We start from the raw sequence: 25,479 nt of genomic DNA on the forward strand, positions 1-25,479 counted from the left end.
TATGGAAAGAAAAAATTAACTTTTTTTCCACAAAAATGTAAATTTAGCCCCAATTTTTTTATTTTCACAAGGGAAACAAGAAAAAAATGGAACCCAAAATTTGTTGTGCAATTTCTCCTGAATACAGAGATACCCAATATGTGGGAGAAAACTACTGTTTAGGATTATGGCAGGGCTCGGAAGGGAAGGAGCGCCATTAGACTTTTGAATGCAAAAATGGCTGGAACAGAGTGCGAATGCCATGTCACGTTTGGAGAGCAACTGAACAACTAGACCCCCAAGGAATGTATCTAGATTGAACTCCCAGGTGCTTCACAGAAGTTTATAAAGTAGAGCCGTAAAAATTGAATTAAAAAAAAATCACATTTTTCCCCCACAAAAATTTTCTTTTAGCCCCAATTTTTTTGTTTTCACAAGGGTAACAGGAGAAATTGCACCATACAATTTGTTGTGCAATTTCTCTTGGGTGCGCCAATACCCCATACGTGGTTGAAAACTTCTTTTGTGGCACAGGCCAAAGCTCAGAAGGGAAGAGGAGCCATATTGGAGTTCAGATTTTGCTTTTGACTGGTTTGACGGTGCCATGTCATTTTGGCAGCGCCCTTTAGGTTCTAGAACAGTAGAAACCCCCAAAAGTGAAGTCATTTTACAAACTATACCTCTCAATGAATTCATCTAGGGGTACAGTGAGCATGTTGATACCACGTGTGCCTCACAGAAATGTATACCATTGGGTGGTGATGAAAAAATAATAGCATGTTGTTTTAGCCCCAAGTTTTAAACTTTTGTAAGGGCCAATCAAAAAAATGGACATCTCAGTTTGTTGTGCAATTTCTCCTGAGTGTGCCAATGCCCTACATGTAATCGGGAGCTACTTTTGAGGCACAGTACAAAGCTCAGATGGGAAGGAGTGCCATATTATAGTACAGATTTTACTGTTATGATTTGTGGGTGTCATGACCCACTGGGAGAGCCCCTGAGGTACCAAAACAGCAGAACCCCTCATAAGTGACCCCATTTTACAAACTATACCTCTCACTGAATTCATGTGAACATATTGAGACCACGGGTGTGTTACAGATTTACAAATGAGTAAAAATTGAACCAAAATTTGTCCCACAATTTCTACTGAACGTGACAATATCCCATATTTGGTTGTACAGTACTGCTTAGCCAGTCGGCAAGACTCGGGAGAGATGGGGCGCTATTTGCCTTCTGGAGCGCAGATTTTCCTATAATAGTTTGCAGACTGCATGCATATACAGAGCCCCTAAGTGGTAGAAGACCAGTATCCCCCCTCAAGTGACTCCATTTTGAAAATTATACCCCTGTCAAACATGTGGATGCTAATTGTGGTTTAGGCACACTGTGGGGCTCAGAAGAGATGGGGCATTTGGATTTGGGAGCACAGAATTTGCTGAATTTCTTTTGGGGAGCAAGGAGCCATTTTGCTTCTCCAGAGCTTTTCTACTACCAATAACGTGGAAGCCCCCTATATTTCCGATAACAGACCTGAGTGAGGACTTGCTTTTTCTGTGGATTGAGTTGAAGCTTTTGTTGGGAACATTTTACATAACTCTTGGGATCACATTTATCCTGCACTCTACGCTGAGCACTTACTTTGGGGTTTCTATCTAAATCTGAGTGACGTGATTCAGATGAAACCCCTGAGGGATCCATTCACTATAATGAGGCAGCAGAGTAACTCTGGACTCTGTCTGGCCTCCTTTCAGTGGTGTCCTTCTCTTCAGAAGTGGACAAAACTGTGGCCGATGGCACTTTTATGCAATCCTAAAAAGACGAACGCCGCCGGATCATAGGATCATAGCTCTGAGCATGGTCTAAGTAGCTTTCCATAGCTTGGTGACACAGGAGACATCATAACGTCCCCAGGTCACCATGGCAAAAATCGGACCTCGCGAGGACATTGCGAGGGAGGGGAAGGGCGATCTGAAGTAAGAGAGAGATCCCTCCTAAATCCTATTTCAGCACCTCCTGTGCAATTATGCTGTGATTGGTCAGTCAGATTGACTGACCGATCACGGTGCCCTGAGTGAGGAGAACAATGTTTGACAATAAATTTGTTTCATACCATGATTTGTATTAAAAAAACTAAATTAGTAATTATTTTCACACTGGCCACCGGTACATTAGAGTCATACTTCTTGTCTTTTAAGGAACAGTTTTCAGCAGGCTGCTTATCAGAACCAGGATTGCAATAACACATAACACAGATTTACACAGCTGATAATGTCAAGGTCCACTAATCACAATATAGGATGTCATAGCTGATGCTGCTCCCCCTCGTCACACGCTCAATAGATGTTTCAGTACAAAAGAGGAGATCAGAGCCTGGTCATCGTGGCTATGTACATGTGTTGTTTCCTAAAACAAGAAATTAGAGTCTAAAAAAGCCCCAGTGGCCAGTGTGAAAATTGCAAGATTTGTATTTTTTTAATTTTTAATACAGATAGTGATTTGAAAAAAAATTAACACAGAAACCTGATTTAAACAAAGGGTCATTTTCTGATGATAGCTTTCCTTTAAATTACAAGCCGTGAAGGTTTATTAGCCAACCTGTTCCTGGGCTGAAGCCACTTTTTCCTTCTCATCCTGTAGAAGTCTTCTCCAATGTGACAGTGTCAGCTCTAGATGTCTCTCATTCTCCTTCCCTGAAGTTATCTCAGAAATTCTTTTTGCACGATTCAGACTTTCTTGTTCTCTTAGCTGTCGCTCCTGAAAACGTGGATGTGCATGGACACAACAAAAACAAGTTCAGAAAAAGACAAAACAAGTCCTTAAACGCAGATGCTTGAAATTCTTGCTATTTTCTGAAACTGGTTTCAAGGAGTTAGTAGCAATGATATAGTAAAGTAACCTTAAAGGGGGGTTTCCAGTCTTAGAATACGGAGGACCTATCATTGGGATAAGTCATCAGTATCAGATTGGTGGGAGGTTGACATCCGGCATCAAGCAAATTTTTGCGTACACTCTTGATATAATATGGTGTAATTTTAAATGACTCGACTAAAGCTATATGGAGAAAGCCATTTCCAAGCAATCTGGGTACAGAACACTCATAACCAAACAATAGATAGTTAACTATAAAATTAGGTGGTCTCGGGCGAGATGGGGGAAAAAAATTAATTGTTAGTTCTGGAAGAAGCTCTGAACAGCCAGATATTTCACCTACAGAGGAAACGTACTATGACACGCTGACTGTTCACACAAATGGCATCCATGTAGTTCCCAGACACGTTGCGTTCCTCTATGACCCCTATGTGCCCTTACAGGGCGTATGGACAGGGAACGGTCCGGGTGAGACAATCATGGTATGCTATAGGGCTCTCCCCAATAAGTTAATACATTGGAGGATCTCCGGTCTTTCTGGCCATCTTTCACTCCCTTACATCATGTAATCAATAATGATACAATACCTTCCGAGCAGGATTCACAGTGAACATTGTTTGGTGGCAGATTAGGCAAAAAGGAGCAAAGGGATCCGGTCTGGGGAATAACGTACAAGTGCGCACCATTTACTTTGGTCTGCCTGTGGAAACTGGCATATAAATGACTGCCGATCGGTAAAGGTTTGCCGATTGCTGATTGTATTGTGCCGCCAGTTAGTCCGTGTAAATGGAACCCAACCCCAAAGTTAAAGGACTTTCAGTATTCCATATTTATTTTCTAGATTAACTAAAACAATCAATCCTTGTTAACTTTCACCTGCAGAGCATTTAATATGGTTGAAATTTTTCATTTTCATCAACTTTAGTCTAATGGTATGGGCACCTTAGAGAGCAGCCAGCCGAAAATGATCTCTTCTAATTTCCCCATGCTCAGATCGGCCAAGCGCTCGTGTTCTCTATGAGGAGAGCAAATGATCAGCTGGTGAAATTCAACATCTGTTGGGGAAGGAAGTAAGGAGGCCATCATACACATTAGTCTCCGACTTTAGTCTAATGTGTTTGGGGGCTTAAAAGGGTTGTTCAGGTTTAACACATGTCTGCAGTCACTGTATGTGGCTGTAGACTTGTGAATCTTCACAACACGCACTGTTAGGATTCCCTGTTGCCGGTGTGGCATACTCCTGGTCACATTCTGACTAGCTGTGCACGACCTCACTCAATGCAAGTGAATTGAGCAAAGCTGTGGACGTCTAGTGGGAATGTGTCCGGAAGTATGGATATGCAGCGCCCCAGAGTCCTGGTCGTTGCAGTACTGATGCTCCGCCGCTAAGGGGGGCTATGGTACGTCTGATGGCACTGAAGGAGTTCACCTGACCAGGTATCACAGACACCAATACACTTCACAGTCTGGCCTCCAGGGGGAGCTAAGGGTGCTATGTATTAGGCCACTCCTCACAGTCTGGTAAAACTGGGGGTTAGAGAGGAAGTTAGTGAGAAGCTGACTGGGAATCGAACAGGCAACATCCTGTGGCAGAGGGTGTTGCGGGGAGAGACTCAGGGGGGTCCTTGTCAGGAGTGGGATCCTGGCAGAGGCCTAGCGAACAGAGAGAACGTTACGGGACCGCGCCTGCACCTGATCGCGGTGGTACCCCAAGAAAGGACAAGAAGCGAGGTTTATTGTGCTGAGTGAGAAACGAGATCAACGCCGGAACGCCGAGGAAGTATAGAGCTCCAGGCCTAACTTCAAACCTACGGCAGGACAGTCAGTTATAGGCGGGCTGTCTCACCTAAATCACCGAAGAAGACATAGGGGGCAACAACAGGAGAGGGGCGACACTAGGGTCCAGGAAGAGCTCCGAGCCTACCCGTTATACGGGTGCGTTCTAGCCATATCATCTGGGGGACGATGAAGAACATCATAATCGAGTTGTGAGGGAACTTCAGAAACAGACACAACAGTTGTGGGGACTATCCCGTAAGCACAGCAGGGGAGGACCACAACACACAAGCGCTAGAAGGTAGGCACCGATTTCCACCTGCAAAGGGAACTCTGGAGGTGCCATCGGACCGGCCGGACTCCCACAGCCCGGTTAACCGTATTTCGGACTGAGAATCCTGAGCCTTCAGTAAAGAGGTAAATAGACTGCAACCTGGTGTCCTCGCTTATTCACCGCGACCATAGACTGCAACCTGGTGTCCTCGCTTATTCACCGCGACCTGCACCACACCACAACATCATCACTCTCCACCTTCATTGGACGCCCCTCAGCAGGGTCACGGGCCGGGTCTAGCCACCGTGACAACCCCAGAACTGAGACAGAGAGGCCCGGTACCGGGTACCCCTCGGCCCTGCGGCAGTGGGGGCGCTCCAACTTGGCGTCACGAACAGGATCTACTTAAGCCTGAAGAATCAGGTCATGTGTGCCTTGGAACTGTGATTGAATTGTGCCTGGACTGTGACTTATTGCAAAGACTGTGTATTACCGCCAAAACCGCCGCCATTGTAGTACCATGTGGCGTGCAGGAAGGGTAGGGCGTGTCATCGTGGGTGTAGCCTGGAAGAGTGGCGCGAAGGTGGAACCGGCCCCTCACAGATACTACTATGTCCGGGAGATATGTCCATCAACGAGAAAGGTCCGCCTCCTGGTGTGGGATGGTGAGAGAGAGAGAGGCCGCCCTCCGGATGGGGAGGAGCAAGAACTACTGGATGCCACGAGGCAGAATCTGGTTGGCAGCATGGCGAGCGGAAGTCACCCAGGAGAGGGGGAGAAGACCCGTACCAGTCCCCGCCAATGGGAGCCAAGGGAGCTCCTACCAGGCTGCGCAGACCAGGAAATCCTCGGAGCGGAGGTGGAAGAACTGTGTCGGCAGTTCCGGAGTCTGTGCCGGCGAGCGGCCATCGCTGGTGAGGGACCGCGTCATCACCAGGCACTGGTACCGCAACCGGCAGCAGGGGAGGCCGACGCCGGAGATGCTCTGGAAGCAGGTAACAGCGCCGACCCTGCCGTGGCGACCGAAGAGTCCTTGCTGGTGGATGTGGACTCACCTCCACCACGACCACCCGGACGGGTGTGTAGTCGCATTGAATGCGAGAGGCCCTGGGAAACCCTGCAGACGGCCGACAACCCCCTGCGACCCACCAAGCAGCCCGTAAATTTCCAGGGAGAATGGGTGACCTTCAAGTGGACCCGTGCGGCCACCACCGATCTGATTGGGTTCCCAGGGGATGTCCAGGAGGAGGGGGAGAGTATTGAGGTCATCCGCCAGAGGGAATATCGCCAGCAGCTGCGCCAGCAGGAAGAGGAGTGGGCCCGCAAGAAAGAGCTCCGGCGTCAGGCAGAGCGGGAGAAGGACCTTCAGGCTAAAGCCCGGGGTAGGCAAGCTGCTGAGGAGGACTGGGGCCCGCAGCGCTGTGGGGTCATCAGCGATTTCCGCCTGCAAGGGGGTTGGGGCTTAATTAAAGAGCCCGGTCTCACCTTAGAAGTGTTCGTAAATCGGCGGGATGTGGAGGCGCATCTCATCGAGGGACACCCAGGTCGGGATCTCTATCCGGGGGACCGTGTTCGGTACACCCGGCATTGGGGAGATAAAGGGTGGTATGCCCTGCATGTGCGCAAATACCGACCAGAGGTGACTGTACCATCACATGCCTCCCCACCAACGGCTTTTCCATCGATTACCCTGTGTGCCAAGTGCCTGAGGACCATCACGCCAAGGCGGACTGTGAGTACACAGACTCCTATCCAGAGTGCAGACGCCCTCTATGTTGTGGCAGGTGAGGGCCAGCACTCAAGGGGGCCATCACTGGAATCCATCTAAACCTCGGAAACCTGAACATGTAAATAGTTAACTGTTTGTCTTCCTGATGTTTTGCTGCTTTAAACCCATCTAGGGTTATTCTTAAAGGGATCCCTTTGTTTACCCGGGATCCCTATTGCCTTTTATTTTTGCTTTTGTTTTTCTTTTTGCTTTTTGTTCACCCATGTTGAAAAGACTGCCGAATCATGGACGGTGAATGGTTCACAAACTGTGATGTAAATAGTTTGCACCTTCTTAAAGGTGCCCTCTACTGGTTTTACAAAAGAAAGGACTCTTTGCGAAGAAACTGTTCCTGGAAGCAGTACCGGAGTCCTTGCGGCACACGGACTTGCAGCTTGAGAAAGTTGCACTACCTCATAGAGACTTGGTCCCCTCTTAAAGGGAACGTTCACCCATAGCACTTAAAGTATAATGATGCCTTAAGAGAAATAGTGATAATGCTTACATGTAAAGTTATGTGTAGTTAGGCAGTTGATAGTAAGAAATGTTTAATGATGTGTCAGAGAATGAGGACAGGAAGTGAACCCGTATGGGGTTAGTCGGTGAGTCCTCCTAGGAGCCATACCGAGATGGCTCAGTGATCTTGAACTGAGAGATGGATGATACGTTCTATACTGTGTATAGTAGCAGAAAGGCAGAAGGCCCGGGCGGAAAGGGGCGGTCCTGCAACAGAACGAGAGGCAGTAGGCCTGGGGCAGATAGACAGGCGGTCCTGCAGATATAAAGATGGAAAATGAAGAAAGGTTGATTAGCCTTATAATGTTTTATAAGAAGGTCTTTAGTGGATTCAGTGTGTACGTCCTTAAAGGCAATGTTAAATTATTGTTCAGAAACTTGCACTTAGTAGAATACCCGGTTGGGTAAGAGAAGTTATTTATAGTATGTTATTTAAAGTAATTAACCATGTTTGTAACGTTCAAGTGTCCTTACCTCCCATAAAGGGAAGCTCTGTTCAAATTTGCTTATTGTTACTGCATTTCAAAATTGTATGTCTTTTTGCTGACATGTATTGTTGTTTTCTTCCCAGTCCAGGAGTACTGGATTTAACCGGGGGGGAGTGCAGCGCCCCAGAGTCCTGGTCGTTGCAGTACTGATGCTCCGCCGCTAAGGGGGGCTATGGTACGTCTGATGGCACTGAAGGAGTTCACCTGACCAGGTATCACAGACACCAATACACTTCACAGTCTGGCCTCCAGGGGGAGCTAAGGGTGCTATGTATTAGGCCACTCCTCACAGTCTGGTAAAACTGGGGGTTAGAGAGGAAGTTAGTGAGAAGCTGACTGGGAATCGAACAGGCAACATCCTGTGGCAGAGGGTGTTGCGGGGAGAGACTCAGGGGGGTCCTTGTCAGGAGTGGGATCCTGGCAGAGGCCTAGCGAACAGAGAGAACGTTACGGGACCGCGCCTGCACCTGATCGCGGCGGTACCCCAAGAAAGGACAAGAAGCGAGGTTTATTGTGCTGAGTGAGAAACGAGATCAACGCAACAAGGAGAAACACCAGTAGGAGTCGTGCTGTAAGACGAGGCAACATCCTACTGAGGCACGCAGCCGGTGGCCGGAACGCCGAGGAAGTATAGAGCTCCAGGCCTAACTTCAAACCTACGGCAGGACAGTCAGTTATAGGCGGGCTGTCTCACCCAAATCACCGAAGAAGACATAGGGGGCAACAACAGGAGAGGGGCAACACTAGGGTCCAGGAAGAGCTCCGAGCCTACCCGTCATACGGGTGCGTCCTAGCCATATCATCTGGGGGACGAAGAAGAACATCATAATCGAGTTGTGAGGGAACTTCAGAAACAGACACAACAGTTGTGGGGACTATCCCGTAAGCACAGCAGGGGAGGACCACAACACACAAGCGCTAGAAGGTAGGCACCGATTTCCACCTGCAAAGGGAACTCTGGAGGTGCCATCGGACCGGCCGGACTCCCACAGCCCGGTTAACCGTATTTCGGACTGAGGATCCTGAGCCTTCAGTAAAGAGGTAAATAGACTGCAACCTGGTGTCCTCGCTTATTCACCGCGACCATAGACTGCAACCTGGTGTCCTCGCTTATTCACCGCGACCTGCACCACACCACAACATCATCACTCTCCACCTTCATTGGACGCCCCTCAGCAGGGTCACGGGCCGGGTCTAGCCACCGTGACAACCCCAGAACTGAGACAGAGAGGCCCGGTACCAGGTACCCCTCGGCCCTGCGGCAGTGGGGGCGCTCCAGATATATTCGCCCACTGCACTTCAGAATCTTGACAGTGCACACTGTGAGAGCAGTGAGGATTCACAAGTCTGCAGTCACATAGATTGACTGCAGACTGGAGCCAAACCTGGTAAACCCCTTGAAAGAGGTCTAGTTTTGGAAAACCCTTGTTCCCCACTGCCTGGTAAAGTCTGCAGTGTTGACATCACGTCGACAACACTGCAGACAATAAATGAGCTCAGCAGCTCTGACCGTGTAGAGCTCACTGTTTGATTGCAGTGTTACAGAAGTGATGTCAGTGTCGGACCCGTGGAGGGTGAGTAAAGAACAGTTAATGATTTATTTGATTTTTAAACAAGCACCATAAAGGAGACAGGGCTTTTCCAAAATGATGTCCCTGAAGTTGCACTACAGAAGTAGGACAGACCTTAGTATGCCCTTGGGACGAGTGTCCTCATGTTGTATGGAGCCCAAAACAATCTGTGGGGCAAGGGAGTAAATTAGCACGTCTATAACCAATCTAACCCTGAAGATAACTAAACTGGATATAAGAATGTGAGCAAACAGCAGGAAAGATCTGGCCCAATGGGACTGAACACTATTTGTGGCAGGCTGCTCTGTATTTGTGGTATCAAGAACAATGGGACTCTGTTCACACCACCATTATGGATCCTACCTGTCCTGTTTTCATTGCCATGATGGGCTGAATACTGTTACATACTGTTCTAGTCAAACTTGAAAAAAACTTGTCCAACCTGTTATACATCAGTGGGTTACAATCTGTCACAATGGACCATTTAAAAACTAAACACATTGTGTGGTCTTCTAGCTCATACTACCTGGGTTTTACTGCAGGTTCTCTGTCTCTCTGACCGGTGGGTCTGTTAGCTCCGGGCTAATGCTGATTGGCAGATATCTTACCAGTGATGTCATGGTGATGTCATAGTGATGTCATAGTGATGTCATGCATGCAGGCAGACATTCTTGTGCACCTCAGTGAGCCCTCGTGTAAGTGCATGTGGCCAGATAAGGTTACGCTATGGCTGGGGGTCAGGGAGGCAGAATCCTATGGATCATCCAACCCCATCGTGATCTATATGATTTTGTCATAGTGGTCAGGCTTCCCATCATGCCATAGCAGAGAGTAAGGAGCCATACCACTAGTAATAGATACTGTAAGATTGTGCATCCAGCATGTTTAGAGACGGCGAACCACCGTGTGCGCTATATGACACGGACATTGATACGGCGTACGGACACCCGCGGGAACTAGTCAAGGAGGGCTGATGGGTGTAGTGTCTGAACTATGAAATGAAGCCGTACAAAATGTATATAATGAACTGTGCATAACCCGGTTTATGATGCTATAATAAACTGCATGGACTGTATTTGTGTTAAAAAAAATTGCCTGTCTGACTGAATCCCATTGCTAAGCGAGTGTCCCCCAACACATGCAGTAAGCATGTGTTGGGGGACACTCGCTTAGCAATGGGATTCAGTCAGACAGGCAATTTTTTTTAACACAAATACAGTCCATGCAGTTTATTATAGCATCATAAACCGGGTTATGCACAGTTCATTATATACATTTTGTACGGCTTCATTTCATAGTTCAGACACTACACCCATCAGCCCTCCTTGACTAGTTCCCGCGGGTGTCCGTACGCCGTATCAATGTCCGTGTCATATAGCGCACACGGTGGTTCGCCGTCTCTAAACATGCTGGACCTCACTTCATCCAGTTACCATGGGAGACCACACAGTTCATCACTATCCATGGAACACAACAAGCACCAATAGTCTGTTCCACTGGTAGGTACGTCTCTGCCGTTATGATAGCCCCCCTTCCCGGGTGTTACCTTTCTGGAGCTCCTGCTCCACACGCTGACCTCCTGTCAGTCCTCTCTCTGTCAGGGAAGCTGACTTACGGGGATCACCAACTTGCCTGGCAGGCACACATCAGTTAGTCCAGAGTTACCAAAGTTCGGTAGCTTCCCCAACACAGACCGTCCAGGTCCATGGTCTCTCAGGTGCTCCAAAATGACTCCACTCACAGGAGCTTCCAACACAGACCGTCCAGGACCACAGCCTCACTGTGCGCTATTCAGGACGTCCATCCCACCTGGGACCATCCAACACACTGGCATGTGCTCTTCAGGGCTCCTACTCCCAGGACATCCAACACAGGTTGTGCTCTTCAGGAAGCCTACTCCCAGGACTTCCAACACAGGCTACTCAGTGCACTATTCAGGACGTCCGCCCCTACCAGGGACCGTCCAACACACAAGCATGTGATCTATCCGGGTGCTATTCAGGACGTCTGTCCAACACCCCAGGCCACCAGGTCCAAAGCTCCACCACGTGCTCTTCAGGGAGATGACACTCCCAACACATAGGCTCTCCAGGATAACCATGTGACCCCACCCTGGTCACATTATGAAGCTGTAACCACTCCCACCGGTGGGAGTGTGTGTGGCTAGTTCAACCCGCCCATCTCTCATAACTAGGCCAGTAAGTCTCCCTTCACAACTATACAAACAACACAATTTACTTGTAGGACTACAGGTCCCAGAACAACATTACTTCAGACTTATCGCGCAGACTCCCTCTGCGACACATATTGGCCACTTACAATTCTGCCAGTCGCTATTTCACCACCATTGTAACCACAGATACAGATAAGCATATCCCGAGGAGCACACACAGCGCCCCCCAGCTGACACAGGGGTCACTGTATCACAATACACATCAATTAAAGGGGTTATCCAGCCTTTAAAAATGTATTGCATATCCTTGGTAAAAGTCAGCAATATTAGATCAGTGGGGGTCCGACTCTATGCACCCCCTCGGATCAGCTCGCTGTATGAAGACCCTGCAGCCTTTCAATGTTCACAGTGGCTGCAGCCTGGTTTGTACAATTTTTTCACTACCATTTAAGATATTGCAGTGTTTCTCCATTGAAAAGAAGGAAACACAAGTGCCACAGCCTCTCCAAGCATCAGATCACTTGAGCACCCATCAATAAAATATTAATGACTTTTCCAAAGGATAAACCCACTTTAAAGGGAACCTGTCACCTCAAATTAGCGGGATATGTAAATGCCTTTTTTACGGTTCGATGAGCGGCGTTTTGTCTTGATTTCTCTACCCCATCCGTCCCTGTTGTCCGCAATATGTTCGTGAGTTAGAGTACTTGTCCTCCATAGTTCGCGCGTGCGCAATGCAATCTTCGCTCGCGCAGTATGCTTTGCCCAATTGCGGGCAAAGCCGAAGAGCATTACTGCGCATGCACCCGCGCACTATGTCCCAGAACACAGCTAAATACTTTCAGGACATAGTGCGCGGGCGCATGCGCAGTAATGCTTTTCAGCTTTGCCCGCAGTTGGGCAAAACATACTGCGCGTGCGCGAGCGAAGATTGCATTGCGCACGCGCGAACTATGGAGGACAAGTACTCTAATTCACAAACATATTGCGGACAACAGGGACGGATGGGGTGGAGAAATGAAGACGAAACGCCGCCCATCGGACCAGAAAAAAGGCATTTAAATATCCCGCCAATCTAAGGTGACAGATTCCTTTTAAGTGAACCTGTCACGTTATTTATGTTGCCCAAGCCCCAGGAGCATGAATCAGAGCCTGACTTCATGATTGCAGCCAGGTATATTTTTCTATCAGGTGGTCCAGCATTTCAGAGAAAATATAGTTAGAAGAACCAGCCAGCCACCCCACACACACACAATTCAGCCCTGGCCAGAAAGCCTTGATTTAAGTGATGTGTCTGGGGGACACAGGGCTAAAGATGAACATGCCAGATTCTTTCATGCTCACTGGATATACACCTTGGATAGTGTGTTTATGGCTGGATTCACTGATCTGTTTTCCGCGCTCTGTGTACAGATTTCAAAGCACAGACCAGCAGTGAGGTACTTGACCCAAACCTAACAGTTTCATATATTCATATATGAAACTGTTGAGTTCAGGTCAGGAGACCCAAGGCCAGTTCCTGCATTGAGGTCTCTACTCAGAGAGTGAAACATGGATGTGTGAATCCGGTGTGGTAGATCGGCTCACTTGGCTGCACACGGAGGTAGACATAGGTTCACTGTCTCTTTAAATCTTCCTCTGGTTTATTCTACATGTGGCATAAACCAACACAAAGTGAAAAATAAACACTGCCCTCTGGGCAAAACAGGAAAACAAAAAAAAATGGTGTACAGTCTCTGCAGCTGCGGGGATCTGCCCGCTCAGGATATAACAGCCAGGTTCAGTACAGTTTAACACAAAACCACTACTCTGGAGCTGCGTGCTCCAGACCCACTGAACACTGAATGTCTCTGGAGGCTGACTATTTAAACCCCAGACCACCCTAAGGTGGAAATAAGGTGGACAATCTCCCACCCGCTCTATGGATGTCCACAAAAACCCAGCCCTTAAGATGGCAGATTAACCCCTCTCAACACATGGTGTGCTGGAGGAAACTTCTGGGTTTCAAATCATTGAAGCTAACTTTGCTAGTTACTTTGTCACACTGGCCGTATATAATTCAGCAGTTTTACCTATTGCTGGCTCTCCTGCGTAACTAGAAATATAAGTGGTCAGAGCCAGCACTAAACTGGAAGCCCTGGCGCACAGACGCAGAGATTACTACTCATTATAACACTCACGTTTCCAATATGAAAACATCTCTGCACCGAATTCCAGCAAATGTTTTTGAAAACTTTTTTCTTACCTCTTCAAGTTGTTTTTTAGCTTCCAGAACTCTGGATTGCAAGTGGCCATTTCCTTTGGTAAGACGTGCGCTGTCCTCCATCATTTTGTTCCGCAGGTATTTATCTTCATCTGCTGTAAGTCGCCTTTCTGTCAACTGAGTCCGTAACTTTTCTGCCTCTTTGCTGTAAAATGTATAATTTTAGGCAATGACAACAATCCTTGGCACGGGGCGACGGGAGCCTAGGAAGAGAATCCTGCCCAAAACTTTATTAGTTCTTTATCTACTATAAAATTGTCTAAGGGTCACTTCCGTCTTTCTGTCTAGTCTGTCTGTCACAGAAATCCCAAGTCGCTGATTGGTCGCGGCAAAACAGCCACGACCAATCAGCGACGGGCACAGTCTGGCGGCAAAATGGCCGCTCCTTACTCCCCGCAGTCAGTGCTTACAAAGGGTTAATGGTAGCGTTAACGTACCACGGTGTAACGCACTCCGTTAACGCTGCTATTAACCCTGTGTGACCAACTTTTTACTACTGATGCTGCCTATGCAGCATCAATAGTTAAAAGTTCTAATGTTAAAAATAATAATAAAAAAAAATCATTATATACTCACCCTCCGTCGGCCCCTCACATCCAGCCGAGGCCTTTCCCGCTCCTCGACACGCTCCGGTGACCGGTCCATGCATTGCGGCCTCACGAGATGATGACGTAGCGGTCTCGCGAGACCGCTATGTCATCATCTCGCGAGACCGCAATGCACTCTTGGGACCGAAGCGTCGCGAGGAGCAACGGTAAACGCCTCAGCTGGATCCGGGGGGCCGACGGAGGGTGAATATATAACTATTTTTTATTTTAATTATTTTTTTTAACAGGGATATGGTGCCCACATTGCTATATACTACGTGGGCTGTGTTAGATACTGCATCTCTGTGCTATATACTATGTGGGCTGTGCTATATACTACGTGGCTGTGGTATATATTACATGGCTGGGCAATATACTACATTGCTGTGCTCTATACTACGTGGCCTGGGTTATATACTGCATGGGCAGTGTTATATACTACATCTCTGTGCTATATACTACATGGCTGTGCAATATATTACGTGGCTGTGCAATATATTACGTGGCTGTGCAATATACTACGTGGCTGTGCAATATACTACGTGGCTGTGCAATATACTATGTGTCTGTGCTATATACTATGTGTCTGTGCTATATACTATGTGGCCTGTGTTATATACTATGTGGCCTGTGTTATATACTGCATGGGCTGTGTTATATACTACGTCTCTGCTATATACTACGTGGTTGTGCAATATATTACCTGGCTGTGCTATATACTACGTGGCTGTGGTATATATTACGTGGCTGGGCAATATACTACATCACTGTGCTATATACTACGTGGCCTGTGTTATATACTGCATGGGCTGTGTTATATACTACGTCTCTGCTATATACTACGTGGCTGTGCAATATATTACCTGGCTGTGCTATATACTACGTGGCTGTGATATATATTACGTGGCTGTGCAATATGTTACGTGGCTGTGCAATATATTACGTGGCTGTGCAATATATTATGTGGCTGTGTAATATATTATGTGGCTTGGCAATATACTACGTGTCTGCTATATACTACGTGTCTGTGCTATATACTACGTGGCTGGGCAATATACTACGTGGCAATTTGAACCACGCTTCGCTAGGTGGTCGCGGCCGGCCAGCCAAATCCTGTGTGTAAATTGCATTATTCTGAAAAGTTCATAAACTACATACAGATTCTAGAATACCCGATGCGTTAGAATCGGGCCACCATCTAGTCTATAATATAAGTGTATGATATTACAAGGGTTTTCTGAGTCGTAACCGACCGCTGCAACTTCCGGCCTACTATGAGAACGAAGACACGGTACCTGGTGGCAGCACCACAACCCTTTCCTAAAGAGGGATCCTATAGAGTGACATAGTGCCACTCTCCAATGAAAAGCATGTACACTAGTATTTTGTGCTAAAACCACAATATTTTGTAAATCAATGTACAGCATTTTACAACTTTTTCAGAACTGGTCAAAACTGTTAGGGTATGAGTGGTTGAGCAGTTGAGTAAAGGTGATGGGACTTCCTTCACAGTCTATGGGAGTGATGGAGACAGCCCCAAGGAATCTGCTAATGGCCACAGCGCACTGTTAGGTGTAAACAGAAGTATTACCGTGATAATGGGAAAGTCATTGTCAGTCGTTTATCGGCCCCGGGGAGAACGGCTCCATGTATATAGGCCCTTACTAAACTGTGGGGGATCTCATTCACCTTGCTGCTATTTATGCCTCCATACTGCACTACAGGGGTATAGACTATATAATTTATGTTAGAATGGCTTCTTTATAATAATAGCCATATGGGTGCAGCGCCCCAGAGTCCTGGTCGTGCAGTATTGTCGCTCCGCCGCTAAGGGGAGTGATGGTACGTCTGATTGTACTAAAAGAGTTCACCTGACCAGGTATCACAGTCACACATTACACTTCACATTCCGGCCACCAGGGGGAGCAAAGGGTTCTATGTACTAGGCCACTCCTCACACTCTGGTAAAACTGGGGGTTGGATAGGAAGTTAGAGAGAAGCTGACTGGGTTTTGCCCAGGTAACATCTAGTGAGAGGAGAGAGTTGCTTGGGAAGACTCAGGGGGTTCCCTGTCAGGGGTGGGATCCTGACAGTGGCCTAGCAAGAGACAGATCGTTACGGAGCTGCGCCTGCACTTCATTGCGGCGGCATCCTAAGAAAGGACAAGAAGCGAAGGATATTGTGGAGAAGTGAGAAACGAGATCACAGCACTAAGGAGATAATACCAGGAGGAGTCGTGCCCTAAGATCGAGGCAACATCCTTCTGAGGCGCGTAGCCGGTGGCCGGAACACCGAGGGAGTACTGGCTCTATGCACTACTCCGAATCACGGCAGGGCAGTTGACTTTAGGTTGGCTGTCTCACCTTTTCACCTAAGCAGACAACGGAGGCAATTGTGGGAGAGGGTCGTCTCTAGGGTCCCTATAAAATAACTCCAGGCCTACCCCGTCATACGGGTGCGTCCTAGCCATACCAACTGGGGGACGGAGAGAAAACATCAGAAACAGATACGAGAGTTGTGAGGACTATCCCGTGGTGCTCAGCAGGGAGGTACTACAACACACAGGCGCAAGTAGGTAGGCTACTGATTTCCACCTGCAAAGGGAACTCTGGATGTGCCTTCGGACCGGCCGGACTCAGCCAGCCCTGTTAGCAGTGCTCTGGATTGTGGATGCTGAAGTCTACAGTAAAAGGTAAAGAGACTGCAACCCTGTGTCTTCGTTATTCATCGCGCCTTGCACCACTCACCATCACCTTTAATTGGACGCCCCTTAGCAGGGCCACGGACTGGGTCTAGCCACCGTGACATCCCCAGGACCGAGACAGAGAGACCCGGTAGCGGGTACCCCATTGCCCTGCGTCTGGGGGCGCTCCATGGGCAGGGCGCAAAGCTCTGCTTTCCCAACTAATCCTTAAAGGGGTTTTCCATTTATAATTTTTAAATTCTTTATTGGTTTGCTCGTGTTGGGAATAATAGTCTCAGCAGTTCTCACCTTCTCCTGCTCCACTGATGCTTTTTTGCTGCTGCTCCCTCTCTTTTCACAGGCTGCAGTGGTGACGTGAAGACTACCACGCACGCGACTGCTGCAGACAATCATGAGGCCCATCAGCTCTGCCTCTGTAGACGGCACAAGCTGGCGAGCCCAGTGATTGACCGCAGCGGTTATGTGCACTATAGTCGTGAGACTCGTGACAATAATCTGCCAACAAAGACCTTTAGGGTGATCTACCTACACTGAGAGCAGCTGACAAGACATACATAGATTTATATAGGCATCGGAATAGTAGCTGTCTGCAGGTAGCTCCCCCTAGTGGTGGCTGCATGTATACAGAATTATAGAAATCCAGAAAAACAGAGCTTCCATGTACAGATATTAGACAGAATTTTCACTCTTAAAAATGGTTGCTCATTGCAATAGCTGAGCCCGCCACTACTTTGCCAGCATCAGCTGTTACAATGATGTGCACCGTATGCACTTTGATATACAGACATGCTCTGCAACACTGGACTCCTCTGGAAACAGATGTATTGATAGCTGTGAGATTTGGGCCGTCAGCATACATACCGAAGCTCAGACACAATCCGCTCCTGAACAGACTGGGCAGTGGATAAATACTGCTCCTCCAGGTGATGCACCGCAGACCGTAACGACAGGCATTCTGATCTCTTCTCAGACAGTTGTGCTTCCACAGATTCCTGCTGCTTTATCTGTTCCTGAAGCTGACAAATAATAATGGAAACGCTGAATGCCGCACCACAGTACCTGGAATGGCTCTAGCACACACCAGGATGTTGCTTCTTTTTTTGTACTTGAATAAAAGCCTAAATCCCAAAATTCAATTAAAATAACCTCAATATAGTCTTTGGATTATCTATAGGCTGAGGCTACTTGTAGTTACCCACGAGCAGTGGAGTGTATATAGTGGACACCGGGACTGCGGGGGGCCTTGGTAATTTATGATAAGAGCAACACGCCGCCCGAAGCACGTACAGCAGGAACGTGCTGCCTGAACCACGTACAGCAGGCACATGCTGCCCGAACCACGTACAGCAGACACATGCTGCCCGAACCACGTACAGCAGAAACATGCTGCCCGAACCACGTACAGCAGACACATGCTGCCCGAACCACGAACAGCAGAAAACATGCTGTTCGAACCAGGTACAGCAGACACATGCTGTCCGAACCACGTACAGCAGACACATGCTGCCCGAACTACGTACAGCAGACACATGCTGCCCGAACCACGTACAGCAGACACATGCTGCACAAACCACGTACAGCAGAAACACGCTGCCTGAACCACGTACAGCAGACACATGCTGCCCGAACCACGTACAGCAGACACATGCTGCCTGAACCACGTACAGCGGACACATGCTGCCTAAACTACGTACAGCAGACACATGCTGCCCCAACCACATACAGCAGACACATGCTGCCTGAACCACGTACAGTAGAAAACATGATGCCCGAACCACGTACAGGAGACACATGCTGCCCGAACCACGTACAGCAGACACATGCTGCCCGAACTACAGACAGCCGACACATGCTGCCTGAACTACAGACAGCAGACACATGCTGCCCGAACCACGTACAGCAGACACATGCTGCTCGAACCATGTACAGTAGACACATGCTGCCCGAACTACAGACAGCAGACACATGCTGCCAGAACTACAGACAGCAGACACATGCTGCCAGAACTACAGACAGCAGACACATGCTGCCCGAACCACGTACAGCAGACACATGCTGCCCAAACTACAGACAGCAGACACATGCTGCCAGAACTACAGACAGCAGACACATGCTGCCAGAACTACAGACAGCAGACACATGCTGCCAGAACTACAGACAGCAGACACATGCTGCCCGAACCACGTACAGCAGACACATGCTGCCCGAACCACAGACAGCAGACACATGCTGCCCGAACCACGTACAGCAAACACATGCTGCCCGAACCACGTACAGCAGACACATGTTGCACAAATCATGTACAGACACTGACTGGACATTTCGGGTTCATGCTCCTGCAGCTGTATAATCGTCCTCTGTAGTGATGTCTGAAGAAGGAACCTTATCATTTAACTGTAGTAGAGAATCATTTTATCAGATTTGTTCCAGTTTTGGGGTGTTAAAAATTTGGTATAGTGCTCACGATGCTTGCACCCTTTTACCCCTCTTCCCACTTTTCGAAAGTGAACGCGGTTTAGTGGGAGAAGCAAGGCCAACAAGGAACCAGTACATAGTACATGGCCTATTGCAGAGAGATTTCATTTTTTTAGCTTGAAGTGCATCAATCACTTAATTTTGGCACATTTCACCCCAATAATCACATCTCAAAGCTGAAATGTATTGGCAAATTCAGGCCCTGATTCATCATTGTATTTGCGCCCGTCTTTTCTCAGGTTTTGAGTATTTTGTGCCTTTTTTTAATTTGCACCCATACATTATTCTATTTCCACCTTTTTTCTAGTTAAAAAGTCACAAAATTTGGTGAAACTTCACTCTGTTTCCCCCCTGGTGTATTTTTGAGAAGATCAGGAGCTTTGCTCAATCTTTAGTGACTTTTGGCACCAATGTGAGACTCTTTGCAAAAAAAAGACAGGAAAAAGGCTAATTTCTTAATTACTTTGCGCCAAATTCAAGAATCACATTTGTTATTTTAATTAATTTGGTGCCTAAAACAGCAAGTTCTGTCACCAGAATAAAAAGGAATGGGAGTGGTGAATCGAAGCCTCAGTTTCCGTGTACCAGATTGGGATTATTTTTGATGAATGTGATAGCTGCAAAAATGTCAACAACAAAGGCCTAATTTTCATTTTCATCTGCTAGGCCTCCTATAATTCTGTAGAAGCAGAGATGAGCAGCTGGTAGAAGCCTCCGGAACTACTTATCTGCAAAATTAAAGAACATTTTCAGGGATGGGTGAGGGTCCACCATCTCTAGAGGTTAGAGAACTAGAGAGTCTCAGATTGATGATGACGTATCTGAACTACCGAAGCACCTACAGTCCATAGTAATAACATAACAATCATCATCATCTAGAGGTCAGTGCACATGGCTCTTAAATACTGATAAAAATCTGAGTATGATTTTTGTGTCATTTCTTGTGTCCACCCTCCCAGGATCTAGCTCTGCGTAAGTGCTGAGAATTGTCCTGCCCTGACCCAGAATAGATCATTGTGCCATTGTAAGGAGGAGACATTATTACTTGTGTTTGCAGGAGGCGGAGGTCTCGGTCCTTCTCCTTCACATTGTGAATGGTGCTGTGCAGTTGATGAAGAATGCTCTTCTGTTCCTCCTCTTTATGTGTGAGATCTTGTACAGAAACATCTGCCAGCTTCTTTAGCTGTGTCACATCCTCCACCAGGACACTCTTCTCACTCATATTGCCATCTCAAAGAGAAAAAACAAAGTGGAGATTTATTTACCTGACACTTGTAGACCTTGAATATTGAGCCATCTGCACGTGTGTTGCACCCCATTAGTGTAAGAATATACACTTTTACCTTTTATACATTCACAACTTGTATGTTTCCACAAAAAAAGTCTGAAGGTATTACTGAACCCAGAGGAAACCTTCTTTAAACAAGAAACTATCCATCCCAATCTTTAGGAGACCATCCCTTGACTGGTCTTGCTTGACCAGTTATCAGTCACCTCATCTCATTACTTCCACTTGTTTCAAAGCCCCTTCAACAACATGTCCACCCCGAGCTGCCTGCTCACCTTTCAGCCAACTCAGGATGATCTCTTACCAAACCACTCTACTGAAATCACAGTACCTAAAGTCACCAATGATCTAGGAAGCGTCAAAGACATTTCTCTGTTCCCCTTCTAGACCTGACCTCGACACAGTCAAATGCTCTCTTTTATTCAGACACACATACAGTGGGGAACAAAGTATTTAGTCATCCACCAATTGTGAAAGTTCTCCCACTTAAAAAGATGAGAGAGGCCTGTAATTGACATTATAGGTAGACCACAACTATGAGAGTCAAAATGAGAAAACAAAGCCAGAAGATCACCTTGTCTGATTTGGCAAGATTTATTTTTTTCAAATTATGGTGGAAAATAAGTATTTGGTCACCTAAAAACATGCAAGATTTCTGGCTCTCACAGACCTGTAACTTCTTCTTTAAGAGGCTCCTCTGTCTTCCACTCATTACCTGTAGTAATGGCACCTGTTTGAACTTGTTATCAGTATAAAAGACACCTGTCCACAGCCTCAAACAGTCACACTCCAAACTCCACTATGGTGAAGACCAACGGGCTGTCGAAGGACATCCCTAGACATCACAACTGTGGCCTTCTCTTGGATCTCCTCATACCTCACCAACCAAAGATGAAGAGCTTGATTCATTAGGACTGACATTTTTCACTCCAGTTTTAAAGGGCTTGTCCACTACTTGGACAACCCCTATGTTTCTCCCTTGTAAAATAGTTAAATAATTACACTTATACTCACCTCTAGGGCTGGTCCTGTTTCAGCACTGGCACTGCAGGGATTGTGTCACATTGTTATGTCATCACTGTGGCCAATCAGCCCTGGCTTCACTCTCCTCACCCAACATATCACATACATCTGGAGGAAGTGAAAGAGCAGCACTCTGGATGTATGAGCTTTCTCCAAAGCATGGTGGCTCAGTGGTTAGCACTATTGTTTTTCAGCGCTGGGCTCCTGGATTCAAATCTCACCAAGGACAACATCAGCAAGGAGTTTATGGGCTTGTTCACACTTTGCAGATTTTGCTGCGGATTTTTCCGCAGCGGATTTGGAAAAACTGCAGTGCAAAACCGCTGCGGTTTTCACTGCGGATTTTCCTGCGGTTTCTTCTGCGGATTCCTCTGCGGGTTTTCAACAGCACTTTCCTATTGGTGCATGTTGAAAACCGCTGCGGAATCCGCAGAAAGAAGTGACATGCTCCTTCTTTTTTTCCGCAGCAATTCCGCACGTTTTTTTCAGGGATTTTCCGCAATGTGGGCACAGCGGTTTTTGTTTTCCATAGGGTAACATTGTACTGTACCCTGCATGGAAAACTGCTGCGGATCCGCAGCGTCAAAACCGCAAAGTGTGAACATAGCCTATGTGTTCTCCCCGTGTTTGGTGGGTTTCCTCCCACTCCAAAAACATACTGACAGGGAATTTAGATTTTGAGCCCCAATGGGGAGAGCAATACTGTGGAACTAATGGTGATATATAAGTGAGTAAATTAGAAGAAATAAATTAAGAACTTGCCTGGTGACCTTTAACATGCCTCATCCTACCCCAGCTCTGCCCATTTTCGCAAAGCTTGCCAAGATTGATGTAAAAATGTCAAAAATCGCAAAATCTTGCAACATTTGAAGGTGCTTTATTCCAGAATAAACTCCTTGAGGAACTGGGCCCCTAGTGTCTCCCAGCTATTACTCTGTGAAGCACAATGTAAGCCTGTACCAGATTCAGACCTATCACATATTTCTGCTGTCATTTACAGTATACGATTTTTTTTAACTAAAACTTTGAAAATATAATAAACATAAAATTAATGAAAAAAAAAGTCTAAAAGACACAGGTTTACCGAATAATATTCAGAAACTGTTGTTTCTTTAAAGGTTCAGGCGCACACTTCCAGGTCCTCTACCTTTTCAGGGGAAGATAACGCCTTAAAGCCTCCCGGGCAGTTGGATCTGCCCAATGTGAATTAGTAGTTTTCCTGTCGCATATGGGGTTAATAGAAATGGATCCGATTATTCTTGTTGCAGTATCAATAAATGTTTACTTTAATAAAGAGCCTACTGTCTGACTAGACTATGAATGAGAAGCTTTCAATGACCGTGTATGATAATGTCCCCACTGTCCAATCTGCCCCTCCTTGTAAAATGTGTCTGGATATTTCTGTCATTTATCACTTTCATTTTTTTGTTAATTTAACCACTAATTCCTTATCTATGAACTAAGTTTCTTCTTAATTATTATAACACCATAAGGGCACCTCATTTTGGTTTTTTTTTTATAAATATTTGTTATTTTTGCTAATGATAATATTTGCAATTGGGTTTCATTAAATGTTTTGCATTTTTTGGCTTCTGAAGGGAATCTGACACCAGATTTTTGTTATGTAATCCAACAGCAGCATTATGTAGGGGATGAGACCCTGATTCCAGCGATATATCACTTGCTGGTATGCTTGATGTCATTTTGATACAATGCCTGATTTCTCTGCTGTAGATCTAGCAGTGCTCTGAACGCTGAGCTCTGTACAATCCGCTCACACCACTGATTGGAAGCATTGTGTGTACAATGTATACTGAAAGACAGCGGATAGTCAGTGGTGGAGGCGGGGTTAAATAGAGCAGTTGGACTAGGAGGCACAAGGAACTTGTCCTGTAGTGATAATCTCCTGCTGGTAAAACATTGATTTTATTGAAACAGCAACACAACCCAGTAAATGACACATCGCTGAAATCAGGCTCTCTGCCCCTACATTATGGTGCTCTCAGATTAGATACCACAATGCCGCTAACAGATTTGATTCCCATTAAGGGCTCCTCACACTGGCGTATAACACAGCCGAGCGCTATCCAATGTTATACTATGCGGCAGTGTAGATCCACAATTTTTTTCTCATGCCAATTCGGCATGAGAAAATAATTCCAGCATGCTGCGAGTGCATCCAATGTCTACGGCTGCGTGTAAAACATCAGACTGCACTCAGATGTCATCTGAGTGCAGTCCGAAATCAGCGGACGGACACAGAAAATGGAGAAGTTGTAGAAGTTAAGTTCTCCATCTTCTCTGTGCCTGTGTTCACGAGTCTCTCATGCAAGAAAATTTGATCACACAAAGATGACACTCGGATCAAACTCTGACACAGTTCAAGCTGAGTGTCATTAGCATAATCAGCCCGATTCTCTGGCATGACAGAATCAACGGCTGTGTGACCCCGGCCTAAAGGCTGCTTGTTTCTCTGTAAATTGTTGGCTGCAGCATGAGTTTCACTACGATTCTGTCAGTGAGCTGGTTCTGACAGAGCTTATATCTCTTATCTATGTTATACAGAAATCCTCTCAGATTATTTATGTCCTCACACAACAAAGGAGAGCTGTACATTTATATGCTCAGAAATCAGCTGAGAGGAGCTCATAAAGACAGAGAAAGCTCACTGATACAATCTCAGTTAACTCATTTTGTAACCAAAAATGTACAGAGAAACAAACAGCCTGCCAAAGTCAAATGGTGCAATATTTGCAATGGAACCCAAATTGCAAAAATATTTTTTAGCCCAAAATACACGCATTTAAGTAAAAAAACAAAAAAACAAAAAGATGTCTGTATTGTTTAAGACTTAAAAATCATTATCCCTTTTATTTCTTCAATGGTTTTTTTTCTTAATGTATGGGTTCACTGCTCAATAGGCGCTGGGTGCAGAGGCTTTCTGTTCCTCTGCCCTCTTCTCCTCCTCCTCTCCCTCTCTCCTCCTTCTCAGGCTCCTCAGCTCCTTGCTCCTCAGCTCTCTGCTCCGCTCCTCCTCTGCTCCACTCCTCCTCCTCTGCTCCTCCCGCTCTCTGCTCCCCGGCTCCCCTCCTGCTCTCTGTTCCCCTCCTCCTCGGCTCTCTGCTCCTCCCACTCTCTGCTCCTCTCCTCATGCTCTCTGCTCCTCTCCTCCCGCTCTCTGATCCTCTCCTCCCGCTCTCTGATCCTCTCCTCCTCGGCTCTCTGCTCCTCCCACTCTCTGCTCCTCTCCTCATGCTCTCTGCTCCTCTCCTCCCGCTCTCTGCTCCTCCCGCTCTCTCTCCTCTCCTCCTGCTCTCTGCTCCGCTCTTCCCACTCTCTGCTCCCCTCCTCCTGCTCTCTGATCCTCTCCTCCCACTCCCTGATCCTCTCCTACCGCTCTCTGCTACTCTCCTCCCGCTCTGCTCCTCTCCTCCTCCCGCTCTGCTCCTCCTTCTCTCTGTTCCTTGGGTGGGGGCCTAAAGACAGGTTGTTACTTTACAGATGTATATTTAGAGCCTGTGTATGGAGCAGGCCGATCTGGATTCACATTATGGGTATGTGCACACGTTGCAGATTTGCTGCGGATCTGCAGCGTTTTTTTCTGCGCAGAAACGCTGCAGATCCGCAAGTGATTTACAGTACAATGTAAATCAATGGGGAAAAAAATGCTGTGCTAATGGTGCGGAAAAATCCGCATGGAAAACGCAGCAGATTAAAAAAAAG

At 46.8% G+C, this 25,479-nt stretch overlaps 1 protein-coding gene across 8 annotated transcripts in view; it reads right to left on the reverse strand.

The window, feature by feature from the left end:
* The window catches only part of LOC143782828 (uncharacterized), a 95,641-nt gene that overhangs the window by 15,823 nt on the left and 54,339 nt on the right, over positions 1-25,479 (reverse strand). For all 8 annotated transcript variants that reach the window (XM_077270716.1, XM_077270711.1, XM_077270715.1 and 5 more), the window contains 4 exons: positions 20,491-20,675; positions 17,832-17,986; positions 13,662-13,824; positions 2,578-2,736 (listed from right to left, as the gene is read on the reverse strand). In XM_077270716.1, the coding sequence (XP_077126831.1) occupies positions 2,578-2,736; positions 13,662-13,824; positions 17,832-17,986; positions 20,491-20,675 (662 nt within the window). The remainder of the gene's footprint in view (positions 1-2,577; positions 2,737-13,661; positions 13,825-17,831; positions 17,987-20,490; positions 20,676-25,479) is intronic.

Source organism: Ranitomeya variabilis, chromosome 6 (genome assembly GCF_051348905.1).
Source record: "Ranitomeya variabilis isolate aRanVar5 chromosome 6, aRanVar5.hap1, whole genome shotgun sequence".
NCBI lineage: Eukaryota > Metazoa > Chordata > Amphibia > Anura > Dendrobatidae > Ranitomeya > Ranitomeya variabilis.